Raw genomic sequence first — 13654 nt, 5'->3', positions numbered from 1 at the left:
AGCAAGTGTGTTTTCTGCAGTTCCAGAGAATAGGACCAGAGCAATAAATAATAATAATAATAATAATAATAATAATAATAATAATAATAATAATAATAAAGCTTTATTTATATACCGCTTTTCTGGTGATCAAAGCGGTTTACAATGGATTCAAACTACAGGAAAAGAGATTCCACCTCAACATTAGGAAGAACTTCCTTCACAGTAAGAGCTGATTGACAGTGTGATGGGGTCTCCTTCTTTGGAGGTTTTTAAACAGAGGCTGGATGGTCATCTGTTGGACGTGATTTAATTATGTATTCCTGCATGGTAGAATGGGATTTGACTGGATAGCCCTTGAGGTTTCCTCCAAATCAATGATTCTATAAAAATGAGTGTGGTGAGACTGCATAACTGAAATGGCTGTATGGTTTGATTGTCCTGTATTCAGCCTGAAGGTGAATCCTATATCTTAGTTTTTGGGATAAGGTGATGCTGGAAAAATTGATATATCATATTAAAATGCTTATAGTATAAGCAAAACCAGAGTAATTAAAAAAATATTTGACAGAGTAGATGTACCACTTTTCTCCCTCATTGATATTCAAGGTAGTTTACAAAGTATTGACTTTTTAAGAAATCTCACACACACCATTTTACACAAGTATGCAAAAAAGAGAGAAAAGAACAGGATTTTGAAAAGCTCAATGAAACGCAGCTTGAAAAAGCAAAGCAAAATGAAACAAGAGACAAATCGAACCTACCTAACAAATCAGATTTAATTATCCAGAGAATCCATAGTGAATAGAATGGATTTGTTGGGGCTTGATGCCTGGGAGCTAGCAGGCAGATGTCATCTGAGAGGGAGTTCCATAATTGCGGGTATCAGAAGAGTCCCTTCTTTTGCTTGTCTCCTGCCTCAACAAGGAGCAAAGGCACCTGGAGAAGTCCCTCCATTTATTATCTCCACTGCTAGGCAGACCTGTATGAAGGCAGCTGCTCTTTCATGTATCCAGAGGGTCTTTCACACTACACAATTGCAGCACTATGATTTCGTGTTAACTGCCACGGCTGCATTCTGGGGTTTGTAGTTTGGTGAGGAACTGGAGCTTTCTGGTTGAGAATTCTAAGAGCCTCTCCATAAACTGTGAATCTCAAGAATCCATAAATAATAATAATAATAATAATAATAATAATAATAATAATTATTATTATTATTATTATTATTATTAAGGGTTGCCATAACAATTAAATTGGAATCATAATGCTATAATGGTCCCAGGTTGTTTAAGGAGTTAAACCAGAACATTGATTGTGTATAGATGCCAACTGTGAATCAGCGCATCTGCTAATGATAGGGTTACTATTAACATGCCAGCCAGTCTATGTCTACAGTCTGGCACTGTGTTCTGCATATATATATATATGCAGCCTTTCTGCTAAATTGGACCTAAGGCAGCTCACTAAAGATATTTTAAAAAACAGTACAGTTTTTAAAAACACAATTAAAACATTACATTAATATAACAAGTTAAAATATAATATCATTAAGCAAACACCCCAATAAGATGCTTCCCTGGGTGCAGTTACATATAAAAACCCTGCTTAAAAAGAAAAGTTTTTGCCTCCTGGCAAGAGGAGAACAGGGAGGAGGCAAGCCTAGCCTCTCTTTGGATAGAGTTCCCGAGGGTGGGAGCAGCCAGTGAGAATGCTTTCTCTTGTGTCCTTACCATTGTATAACTGGTCCTGGTCAGCATTCTGTAACCATTTACAGTAGCCATGCCCATGATGTTCTAGGGTAGGAGGTATTTGACTTTCCCTTTGAGTGTTGGAGTACAGCTCTGGAGACCGGTTTGTTTCCCAGCTCAGCCATGAAACCCACTGTGCAAGTCACATGCTCTCAGCCTCAGGGGAAGGCAGTGGCAAACTACACACAGTACACAAATCTTGCCAAGAAAACCTCATGACAGGTTTGCCTTAGGGTTGTCAGAGTCAGAAACCACTTGAAAGCACACTAACAAAAAACAACAATGATTCAGACTACAACTCTCACAATCCCTTACATGTTGCTGTGGCTTCTGGGAACTGATATCCAAAATATCCAGAGGACCAAAGATTCTAAAATCCTATTCTAAACAAAGCATGGGTAACAGTAGGTGCATCCAGACTGATGGAGAAGTCCCAGCTTTTTTCATGTTCTTTCCTGTTTCACACTGGGTTTAATTAAACTGACCTGCAGAGCTAGTATAAAAAGGTCTTCGATCATACCAGGCACTGACAGAAAATATTCTGGGACAAACAAACCCTCTATGGATCTCTAAAATAAAACCAGAAAGGACAGAAGCAAAATTTGGGACTTTCTTGTCTTTGTAAATGTGTCTGGATTCACCCTTAGACTAGGTTGTATTCAGAATGTATGTATATTGTATACATGTTAAGCGACGTGCCACGTGCCACGAGATACAGTAACATTTCTGTTTTATAACTTTCTGAGAATTGCTGATAATAATCTGTATATTTTTGTCAAATATAGAACCATAGCTGCTGATGTTCCATTTTGTTTTTTCATAAACCCATACACCAAACCCAGACAAGGTCAACTGTTATCCCTAGCTTCCTGGTGAGGGAGCAGAGAGTCACTGAAAGTGACTTACTTAAGATCACCTGGTAATCTAAAGTTTATGGTATCTCTTGCATCTAAATCTATCATAAACATTTAATAACATCCCTTTCCTCATATTTTGAATTAAACAGCACGGCCTCCAGAGTTTTAGTGTTTATGAGATTCTAGTTTAAAAATGCTAATGTGACGGATTACACAGAACAAGTGTGGAACCTTATTTTATTTTCTGAGATGTGTAATATTTTATGAAAGAAATGATATCCCCCATGAGGCAAATTATTCCAAAGCGTACATAAAGCCAATGAACAGTCCCAATAACATTAAAAAGACCCAGTGCTGGATAAGACTAGTCTAGTCTCGCATCCTATGGCCCACCCTATGTTTGGGGAAGGCCACAGGGATGGATTGTAGTTCTCAGTCAACTACAGTCCAGAGTTCCTCTGACTCTGGAGGTAGGATATAGGCCACTGTGAATTCTCCTCCTTCACATGCTCCCAGAACTGCCCTACATCAAAGGGCTGGTGTGAAGATGACTGGAAAGAGAATGTGAAGTTGTTTTCAAAACATATCATTATTTGCTTTTAACTCTTAATTTAAATAATTGAGGCTATCACGGTTGGGCCTCTGCATCCATGGATTCAACCACATATGGCTTGAAAATATTCAAAACAAATATTAATTCAAAAAAGCAAACATGTTTGTTGTTGTTGTTGTTTATTTTTATAGCACTGTATAGCTGGATTTTGCCATTTTATTTAAGGGACACCATTTTATTATCCATTATATTTAATGGGACTTGAGCATCCCCTGATTTTGATATCCACAGGGGGTCCTGGAACCAAACCGAAGCAGATACAAAGGGCCCACTGCATTGAAGTAATTGCATTTAGGATTGGAATGAAAATCATATAGAGATGATCTGGTTTGGTCTGGTGAAGGACAGAGCAAAGTAGCTTATACTTTTATAAGTAGCTTTTATCATGCCTGCTTGATCATTTGAGACAGAGGTGCATGTATGTGAATCAGCATATCTGCAACCGTGTCTTAAACAGAATTTTAAAGCTTCTAACTGTGGCTGTTCTGTTAGATTGGTGTCACATGAAAAACCCAATCATCCATTTAATAAAACCCACTCACCCAGAACCTAAACAGTGATGTGATACTTGCTGTTTCCACTTCATCATGCTGATAGATTATGACATAAGGCATATGTTAGCTGCAAAGGTGAACATCCTCGAGAAATTATCAGTAGCTCAGGTGCAGATTCTATGCCATGTAATGGTGTGAAACCAGTTTATGTAACCCAACATGCAATTTAAAGAACTAAAATGTGGCTTCTAGCTAGATCTCAGCTGAAGCTTTTACTATTTGGGTATGCTGCAGTTACTCATTAATAATGTACTGTACAGTTGTTTGGGAGTTGAAACATATTTCAGGGTTATCTCTCAGCATAAAAGGTGACCTTGTAAAGATGAGTCTAACCAATCTAACAATAAAAATAGAAACAAACTTTTAGAAAGAAAGAGGAATGCTGATTCGAATAAGGGACAAAACACAAATTTAGAGACACTTGGTGTAGTGGTTTGAGAGCATTGGACTATGACTCTGGAGACCAGAGCTTGAATCCTAGCTTGGCTATGGAAACCTACTGTCAGCCTCAGAGGATGGCAATGGCAAGCCTCCTCTGAAGAAACTTGTAAAGAAAACACCATGATAGGTAGGGTTGCCTTAAGTAGGAAACGATGTGAAAGCACACAACAACAAAGAGCAATTATTAAAAATGTATGTGTACATTATAGCCTTATTCTTTGGCATTTGCCCAAGTGGTAGTCAACATAGTTAAAAGAAATCACCTCTTTCATATCTCATATTAAATAGTGTCTGACTTGTAAATCGATATCTTACATTCTCATACTCCCACTCCCAATAAACGGGTTTTGTCTGCCTCCATAAGATAGCATAGCAAGCACCAAATTTCTACCGTTCCCCACAAATTTCTGCCTTCCTACATTGGCTATTCCCAATCTTTTTCGAGATGGCCCACAAGTTTCCACATCCATATTGTTTCAGGTGAACAGAAAAACAGAGTTTCTCAGGAGTCAAAATTTTAATTGCTATGTAGATCTAAAACTAAATTAATTACACACAGTTAGAATGCTGAGGGGATGAAATAACATACATTTTGGTTTAACCTTTTAAAAAAATATTATGCTAGTGAAGGTATTTTTCTTCAAGAGAAATTCATTTACATCTGATAAACAGACATATCAATGCCTTTTAATAAGAGATACCACAGATATGAGGGCCCTATTCAGCCTTTCAGGCAATTAGAATCACAAGAATAGCATTGATGTTTACCCTTCTATCATATCCCTGCTGCCTGGATCCACCCCTGTCTATATAATGGATGGAAAAATATGAGTACCAAGCCTCAAGATATGAACTCTACCTGTGATTTACAAAGTTGTGTGATCTGGATTCTAAATCATACATGATGGTACACCTGGACGGCAGGAGCTGAGACTGGAGAGCAAGTGAAGAAATACGTTTATTGTTCTTACACAATGCTAGGCACTTGGATAATTAAATGAAAAGTTCTCCTCAGTTACATCCCTCTCTCTTGGCTTCAGCCGTCCTTCCTATTCTGCTTTCTACACCTCTGCAATCCAGTGGGTTAAATGCTTCAAAAGGTTTGATGAGGCTGGAGCAATTTGTTTGGAGCCGAACATTAATTTAGTTTAACTTCTTTCCCCATCTCTAGACAGAGGTAAAGGCAGGCAAATGCAGTTTGATTCTGCATTTTCTGAAAGCAGGTCGAAATCCTGCTGTCTGCCCAGTCCTCTCCCAAGGTGGACCGAACACCCACAATCTGTCCACACCACATGGTGTCAAGCTGTACCATGCAATTTTTATGCCACCTGTCCACCATGCATGTACACCATTGGACAAACACATAGCCAGCATGTGTATGTGGGCACACTGCCATTACAGCTGCCGTTGTCTCCAATGGTGGCATGTGCATATGGCCGTGCCACTGTTAGCAACAATGGAACTGGTTGTTCCTAATGACGTGCACCTGCTACCATTGGGGACAACGAAGGCTGTTCCTAATGGTGGCACGGCCTTGTGCACACGTATCCATTGGGGACAACCCAGGTTTGCCCTATGAATATGGAGAGCAGAGTGTATTTACTTTTTTTGGTTTTGTTTTTTGATGGTGTGCCTTGACATGTCCCTGAGGACTAAAAAAAAAAAGGGGGGGGGCAACCATTCCTGACATTAAAATTAGCCTCCTTGAATCCCATTTTGGGAGGAAGGTGGGGATATAAATCCCATAAACAATCAAACAAACAAAATTTAGATATGAGTAACGTAACATGATGTATTTTACATCATAATTTTATGACTACAAACTTTCTGTGTTTTCACATGATGTGAGTTGGCATAGAAGGGATAACTCTGAATGATAATCTATAAATAATGAAATTTCAAAGGAATATATAATTTTTTTAACCAAAACCTCAGCAGAAATTAAAGGGGTGAAGTGGGAGGGATATATTTGAAGGAAACTCTTTTGTTGATAATTAAACACAGCATTTTGAATAGTAATAATTACTGTACTTTTATCTTTGCTATGTATAATCACCTCTATGTAGATTTGGAGTATTTACCTTGCTAAACTGAGTACTTTATCTTGTTAAATTGAAGTCAATCTATGAAAAAAAGGTTTATTGAAAGTGAGTGTGTGTGTGACTACATCTAATGGTACAATCTAATTCTCAGATATGATTAAGATATTTTACGTGTCATAGCAAATATGTAGCAATGCTTCTTGGATGCTTTGATTCATTTGACCAGCTGGACTCTGTAGTTTTATATTTATGACCTGATTTTCATCTGTACAATTTGTTGGATTAGTATGTGATGTAATCTGTCCCAAAGGAGGTAACACTCTTTACTAAAGAGCCAGATCATGGATGATATATGAGATCAGTTTGTTTGCAATGAAATCCACCGGGTCATAAACACTAGTATGCCCTTCAGTGGGAGTTAGTATTTAAGAGCTGTGTCAAAACAATTGTGGTTAATATTAGCCAGATTTCACAGATGAGTGGTAGCCTGAGTAGCAGAACAGGGTCTCACATGATAATGCCACCAACATAAAGATCTTTCTTGCAAATTCTAGAAAAGGGAGCACTTTTTCTATGTCTTTTTTTTGTCATTTACATTTTTTATAATCATCGTTTAAAAGCTACTAGCGCTAGAATTAGTATAAGACTGATCACAAGCTTGTTTTGACAGTGGAAATCTATCCTAAATCTCCAATCTGCACCCGGCTTAAATGAACTCAAAGGGTGATTGTAAGGTTTAAATTGTCATTCTGAGATCCTTGGCTGAAGGACAAGATGTAAAAAACAAACATTGCTGTTTAACATCTATGTGCCAATACTGCTAATAGTACACAAGGTATTGTGCCAAATACTGAAGTGACAGAATTTCTCCAAAAGACAATACTGTTAAAATAGTTCTTGTTTTCATTTAATGCCTTTCATTTTGTTCTGTTATATTTTTCTTATTCATAATTCAATTTCCCCGCTGCTGGTATATTTTTTTTGCTGAAATGTTTATTCACAGAAGGAACTGGGATTACTTCTTTTAAAAAATTGTAGTGTTTTTTGCTGGAAAATTATGAATTGCTTTTCAAAAAACAATTGCTTCCCAACACATCCAGTGAAAATTTAAATTTGCATGGTGGTATATAATAGGGACTGATTGGCAGAACTCATGATGAAGTAGAGTTAAAATGTTTAGCCATCAGTTGCTCAAGCTTCCTGGTCAGGATTGCTGACTCACAATTCCTGAATCACGTACATACCAAAGTATTTTAAATCAAAACATCACAGCCTCTGTAATCTGTATTTGTTTGGACTTGAAGGACCTTCTGTCTCACATACTTTGGATAAAAGGGCTGTACAGTGGGCCCTTCTTATACACGGATTTTTTATACACGGATTCAAGCATACACGGTTTGAAAATGTTCCAAAAAAGTATAAATTTACATTGATTTTCAATTTTTTATAAGGGACACCATTTTGCTATATCATTATAGTTAATGGGACTTGAGCATACACGGATTTTGTTATACATGGGGGATCTTGGAACCAAACCTCAGCGTATAACAAGGGTCCACTGTATAAGGATGCAAGATGTGCCCTGCTGAATTGTATCAATTCCAGTCTAGTCTAGTCTAGTCTAATGGCATATTTCTTCCTGCTGCCCATATCAACCCTTTTTAGCCAAGATGACAATTTTGTTTCTAGAATTCTGCCTTCTCTAAACAGGACAATGTGTGAGATGCAACTTTTGCTCCCTTTTAGTCCTTTTCCCCATTTTTACTATGCAGATAACAGGTAACATTAGAAAAGGGATTGCAAATGAGTGGCATATTGAATATGATTATATAGCTGTTTTTCTTTGATACCTAGATGAGATTAGATGAGGTGGCACCAATAATCATGTTTACGCTAATAATTATAAGGCTATACAACCTGAGTAAAACAACACAATAGCATGGAGTCTGCCCTTGTTGTTTACCAGGTTCTGCCTCCCTGAAGTGGTTGTCACACTTTGCCTAACCATGGAGGTTTTTCTATTAGTGGTTTTCAGTTGCAGGAAATAATAACCAAAAAATTGACTATTTTGGGGGGTGATAACCACTGTATTGAAATAAATTATGCAGAAATAATATTAGCTGCAGCTAAAACACATGTTTGAGGCATAGACCTCTGGTTCAGAGTCATCACGTTTCTGATCTAGTCCTTAACTGGTGTAAGATTGGCTGTTTAATATAATAGTAGCTGGCCTGCAAAGAAGGAATTGTGTAGTGGTTTAAGTTTTGGACTGTGACCCTGGAGACCAGGGTTCAATTCCCCATTCAGCCATGAAACCCACTGGGTGACCTTGGGCAAGTCACGGCTCTCAGCCTCAAGGAAAGGCAATTGAAAATCTTCTCTGAACAACTCTTGCCAAGAAAACCCCATGATAGTTTCACTTTAGGGTCACCATATGTTGGAAACGACTTGAAGGCCCACAACAACAACAACAACAACAACAACAGTAAATACTTACAATACAATCCTTTCTATCCTGGAAACTGCTATGCCAGTTGATTTTACAGTATCTATATCAGATGGTTTAGTACTTTCTTTGGATCCTTTTTATAAGAATGTACACAAGATATATACATTTCTTTGTAAACTCAACAGAAGTAACTTGAGATTATTAAAAAAAAACAAACAAGTGAAGTGAGATAAACCAAAACTGACCTATTTGTCTGCATTTGTCTGCATTTGTCTCTATTCTCAGCATTTATAAATGAATGCAAATTGCACCAAATGTGTCCCATTCCATTCTTCATTTGTAATTAAATGGATATGCATCCCAATTCTACAAATGAGAGATTTAAAATGATTTATAAATTTGTAGATGTACCTAAGAAAGCATAGTGAAGAGAAGAGATTGTCCTTGCATATGTCTTGTATGGTGTGTTTCTTGGTTACCAATGCCTTGTTTTAAATAATTTTTTGTAGCATGCTGGGGCCAGCTGTGACCTTCAAAGTGCACTCAAATGCCCTCAATGTCACCACAGCTGATGTTGCCAAAGCAGCAGGTAAGAATCCTTATTGACCAATACTAACTTTCCTCCACCCACCATTGAATTTAGAAAGACAGACCACAACAAAAGGAATGCCTCTTTTCATTAGAAGATTGGCATTTAATGAAACAGACATTGGAAGGAGTAGTAGCTTAAATGGAAAACTTAAGTGTAACATCTCTCATTCAATTAAAATAGTCTGACACTTGCTTGTTTGTAAAAGAACTGAATTAAATGGAGAATGAAGTCAGGATTACCTAGTGAGGGTCCTCAATGTTGTGTCTGAAAGAGGGGAAACCTACTGTTCTTAAATGAATATTTGACATCAGTGACTTCCAACTAGTATAATTTCAGTATCACAAAAGGGATATTATTACAATTAAAGCTTTCTTTCTTGAGTTTGCATTAGGCTATAAATGTGTTTTGTGCTGTGAAATTAATTTGCCAGTTCCCATGACCCCAAAATGGTAAGCACTGTAGATAGACAACTTACAGTCCTGCTCTAAAGGAGCCATGGCAAAACGTACTCATTTTGCAATCTAGCCTTGATTGTAAATTGTTTTCCCTACTAGAGGTTGTGCTTAGAATACTACTTGCTTAGAGAGGGCTGGGCCCTGGGGTTTTTGCTCTCCCTGGTGAATTAAAAGTTTGTTATCCCTTCTTCTCCTCTCTGTGTCTTGTCCTACTTATGAGCATAACAACCTTGTACTTATTGATAAAGAATTGAGCTGGATGCTTTAGTACTACAAAAACCTCACTGTTTAGGAACTGCATATTATTGGGTTGTAAGGTTGTCGGTGTAGTGTAGCTTGAAAATGGAAATAACTATATAAAGATACACAGCAGCAGTTGGGCAAGGAGAAGAGAGATAGACACACCTTTGGACAATGTGGAGATGTCATTCCAGATGTTGTGCCAGTTGTGTATAGAATGGATTACATAGTATATGGTACACAAACTGGTACACAACCAGGTGACAAGTAGCATAGATTGTCCAGTGTAGTATTAAATTAATCTATATGCCAGTTAGTGTGTAAGCATAAGGAGCCAGCATAATGTAGTGGTTTGAGTGTTAGATTATGAGTCTGGAGTTTGAATCCCCATCCAGCCATGTAAATCCACAGGGTGACCTTGGGCAAGTCATACTCTCTTAGCTTCAGGAAGGCAGTGGGATAAACCCCTTCTGAGAAAATACAAGAAAACCCTGTGATAGGTTCTCCTTAGGACTGTCATAAGTCAGAAATAACATGAAGACACACAACAATAACATCATGCTTTAAATTGTGGTCCAAACTGACCTAAGAGCCATATTTAGACACTTTATATCCTCCCTTCTATATATGTCTGTTTCCTATCAAAACGTCCTCTTATAGTTCAACATTAATATTCACAACCATGATGCTCAGAATTATGGAGTACTATGGTGTGGAAAGTATCTTACTTTAATTTTAGTGGGTAAGTATTAAGGATGTTCTTAAATGAAGTCAATGGGATTTAAGTGTATTTAATTCTGGGTAATGTTTATGTATTTATTTATAAAATCTGTCTGTCTGTCTGTCTGTCTGTCGTATCTAACTGGTGAAACGAAGGTGATTATTGCAGGTAAACATTTAGAACAGTAAATACCTTAAGAAGAACATTTGAAAACATTCTAAACCAAGAAAGATTCTAGAGCAGATCATTAAACAGAGAGTCTGTGAACATCTAGAAGGCAATTTCATAATCACAAAAGTCAGCATGGGTTTCAGAGAAAGAAGTCATGCCAGACAAATCTGATCTCTTTCTTTGATAAAATTACCAGCTTGGTAGATGAAGGGAATGCTGTGGATATAGTATATCTAGGGCAAGGTTCCCCATGACATTCTTGCAAACATGAAATGTGGGCTAGACAAAGTAACATGGATTTGTAATTGGTTGACCAGCCGAACCCAAAGGGTGCTCAACAATGGCTCCTTTTCATCTTGGAGAGAAGTGACCAGTGGAGTTCCACAGGGTTCTGTCCTGGGCCCAGTGCTATTCAACATCTTCATCAATGACTTGGATGACAGAATTGGGAGCATACTTATCAAATTTGCAGATGACACCAAATTAGGAGGAGTAGCTAACACACCAGAGGAGAGGATTAAAATTCAAAATGACCTGAATAGACTAGAAAGCTGGGCCACAGCTAAGAAAATGGACTTCAACAGGGAGAAATGTAAGGTATTGCACTTAGGGTGGAAAAATGAAATGCACAGATATAGGATGGGGGACATCTGGCTGAACGAGACTACATGTGAAAGGGATCTGGGAGTCCAAGTAGACCACAAGTTGAACATGAATGAACAGTGTGATGTGGCAGCTAAAAAGGCCAATGCAATTTTAGGCTGCATCAATCAAAGTATAGTGTCTAGATCAAGAGAAGTAATAGTGCCACTGTATTCTGCTTTGGTCAGGCTCCATCTAGAATATTGTGTCCAGTTCTGGGTGCCACAATTCAGAAAGGACATTGAGAAACTGGAGCGTGTCCAAAGGAGGGCGACAAAAATGGTGAAGGGTCTGGAAACCATGCCCTATGAGGAATGACTTAGGGAGCTGGGGATGTTTAGCCTGGAGAAGAGAAGGTTAAGGGGTGATATGATAGCCTTGTTTAAATACTTGAAGGGAGCAAGCTTGTTTTCTGCTGCTCCAGAGACTAAGGCCCGGAACAATGGATGCAAGCTCCAGGAAAAGAGATTCCACCTCAACATTAGGAGGAACCTCCTGACAGTAAGGGCTGTTTGACAGTGGAACATATTCCCTCAGAGTGTGGTGGAGTCTCCTTCCTTAGAGGTATTTAAGCAGAGGCTGAATGGTCATCTGTTGGGGATGCTTTGATTGAGATTTCCTGCATGACAGGGGGTTGAACTGGATGGCCCTTGCGTTCTCTTCCAACTCTATGATTCTATTATTCATAAAACAGTCAGTGAGTGATAAATAATGCAGGTCTGGTATAAAGTAATTGAGGTACAACGATAATACAGAAATATCTTGTTTTTTGTTTGTTTGTTTTTTAGTCTTGTGCAATAGAAGTGTATCTAAGAATGTGATTCTGGTTCTAGAAGGGGTACTGCTTAAGGAAAATGATTTGAGCAATTCCAGCTATAATACTTGTTTGGTTTTAAATATAATGGTATATCCAATTATCCATCTCAATAATATAATCTCCGCATATAGGATGAATTTTGTAATCTTTGATAGGTGACACTGCTTTAACTGTTATGGCTCCATCCTATGGAATTCTGAGGTTTTTAGTTTGTTGTGGCGCTTGAGCTGTCTGACAGAGAAGGCTAGATATCTCACCAAATTACAATCCATGGCAGTTAAAATGGTGTCTAATTGCAATGGTGTCTAATTCCAATGCAGCATAGATGCAGCTTGAGTTGATTATATTGAACAGGAGAGGAGATGGAGAAGGAAAAGGCAGCATTTTTAAGTAGGGGGGAAAAAACCCACCATCTTGCCAATATGGGTTGTTTGCATGATATTGCCAACTGCAAATTGTATGCTGGATTGCAACTCTTTGGGGTCTAAATGGCACTTGCAGAAAAACTGAACCTTCAGAGATGCTTTCCCCTGCAGCTGCTTGATCAGAAAGAAAGAGAAAGCTTCCTAGATTAAAACTGTACTTCATAAAAACATCTCCCAAGGAAATCCTCCCCATGACCTCTCTTCCTTCCAGGAACTGATTAGAGACACACTTGTGGAGAACTGTAAAAGTAAACAAAGCTTTACACATTCTGTGATAATGCTTGTGGCATTTATCTCCTTTCGTTCCTCATTAGGTCTAAAAGAAATGTTACTCGCTAGCTATTGCTAGCTACAGTCAATAAGACAAAATTTCAGTCTGAGAGACAGTCCTAGAGATACCACAGACATATTGTAAGTGTAATTATAACTTATGCAATTGCTCCACATATAGCAGATACTTTTGGGAATCCTATCCTTAAATAGTCTATCTACAAATTATATTAAACTGAAGCTTGTGTCACCTGGGGACATCTGCTCTTCAAATGAATTTTCAAGGAAACAATAAGCTTATTAAGATTGCCTTAGCATACTCAATAATTAAGGTGAATAGTGTATGAAAATGATGATTTGGAAAAAAACCCCACCAACAACCCTAAAGCCACAATCATTTATTTTCTTTATATTTCTTCTTTTTTCCTATTTATACAGACCTGAAATATGTTGTATGCTTGTATTTTATATTCACTATAACAGCAGCTGCCTATGAACTATTGTAAATTATTTCCATTTTTCTTTTCAGTGCAATATAGCAATGTTAAGCATTAACTACTTATTGCTCACATAGTAGCGATGAGTTCAGATCAGCATTTATGGGTACGTTGCATATGTAGGAATGAATGTTAGACAGG

General features: G+C 37.8%; 1 protein-coding gene across 1 annotated transcript in view; it reads left to right on the top strand.

The window, feature by feature from the left end:
• PTPRN2 (protein tyrosine phosphatase receptor type N2) overlaps positions 1-13654 on the top strand; it is a 532969-nt gene that overhangs the window by 126367 nt on the left and 392948 nt on the right. Inside the window, exon 9 of the mRNA XM_042474222.1 lies at positions 9193-9272. Within this exon, the coding sequence (XP_042330156.1) occupies positions 9193-9272 (80 nt within the window). The remainder of the gene's footprint in view (positions 1-9192; positions 9273-13654) is intronic.

The sequence above is a fragment of the Sceloporus undulatus genome, chromosome 6, assembly GCF_019175285.1.
Source record: "Sceloporus undulatus isolate JIND9_A2432 ecotype Alabama chromosome 6, SceUnd_v1.1, whole genome shotgun sequence".
NCBI classification, from domain to species: Eukaryota; Metazoa; Chordata; class Lepidosauria; order Squamata; family Phrynosomatidae; genus Sceloporus; species Sceloporus undulatus.
Note: the sequence above shows the minus strand (reverse complement) of the source record. Positions and strands in the feature narration are given on the sequence as shown.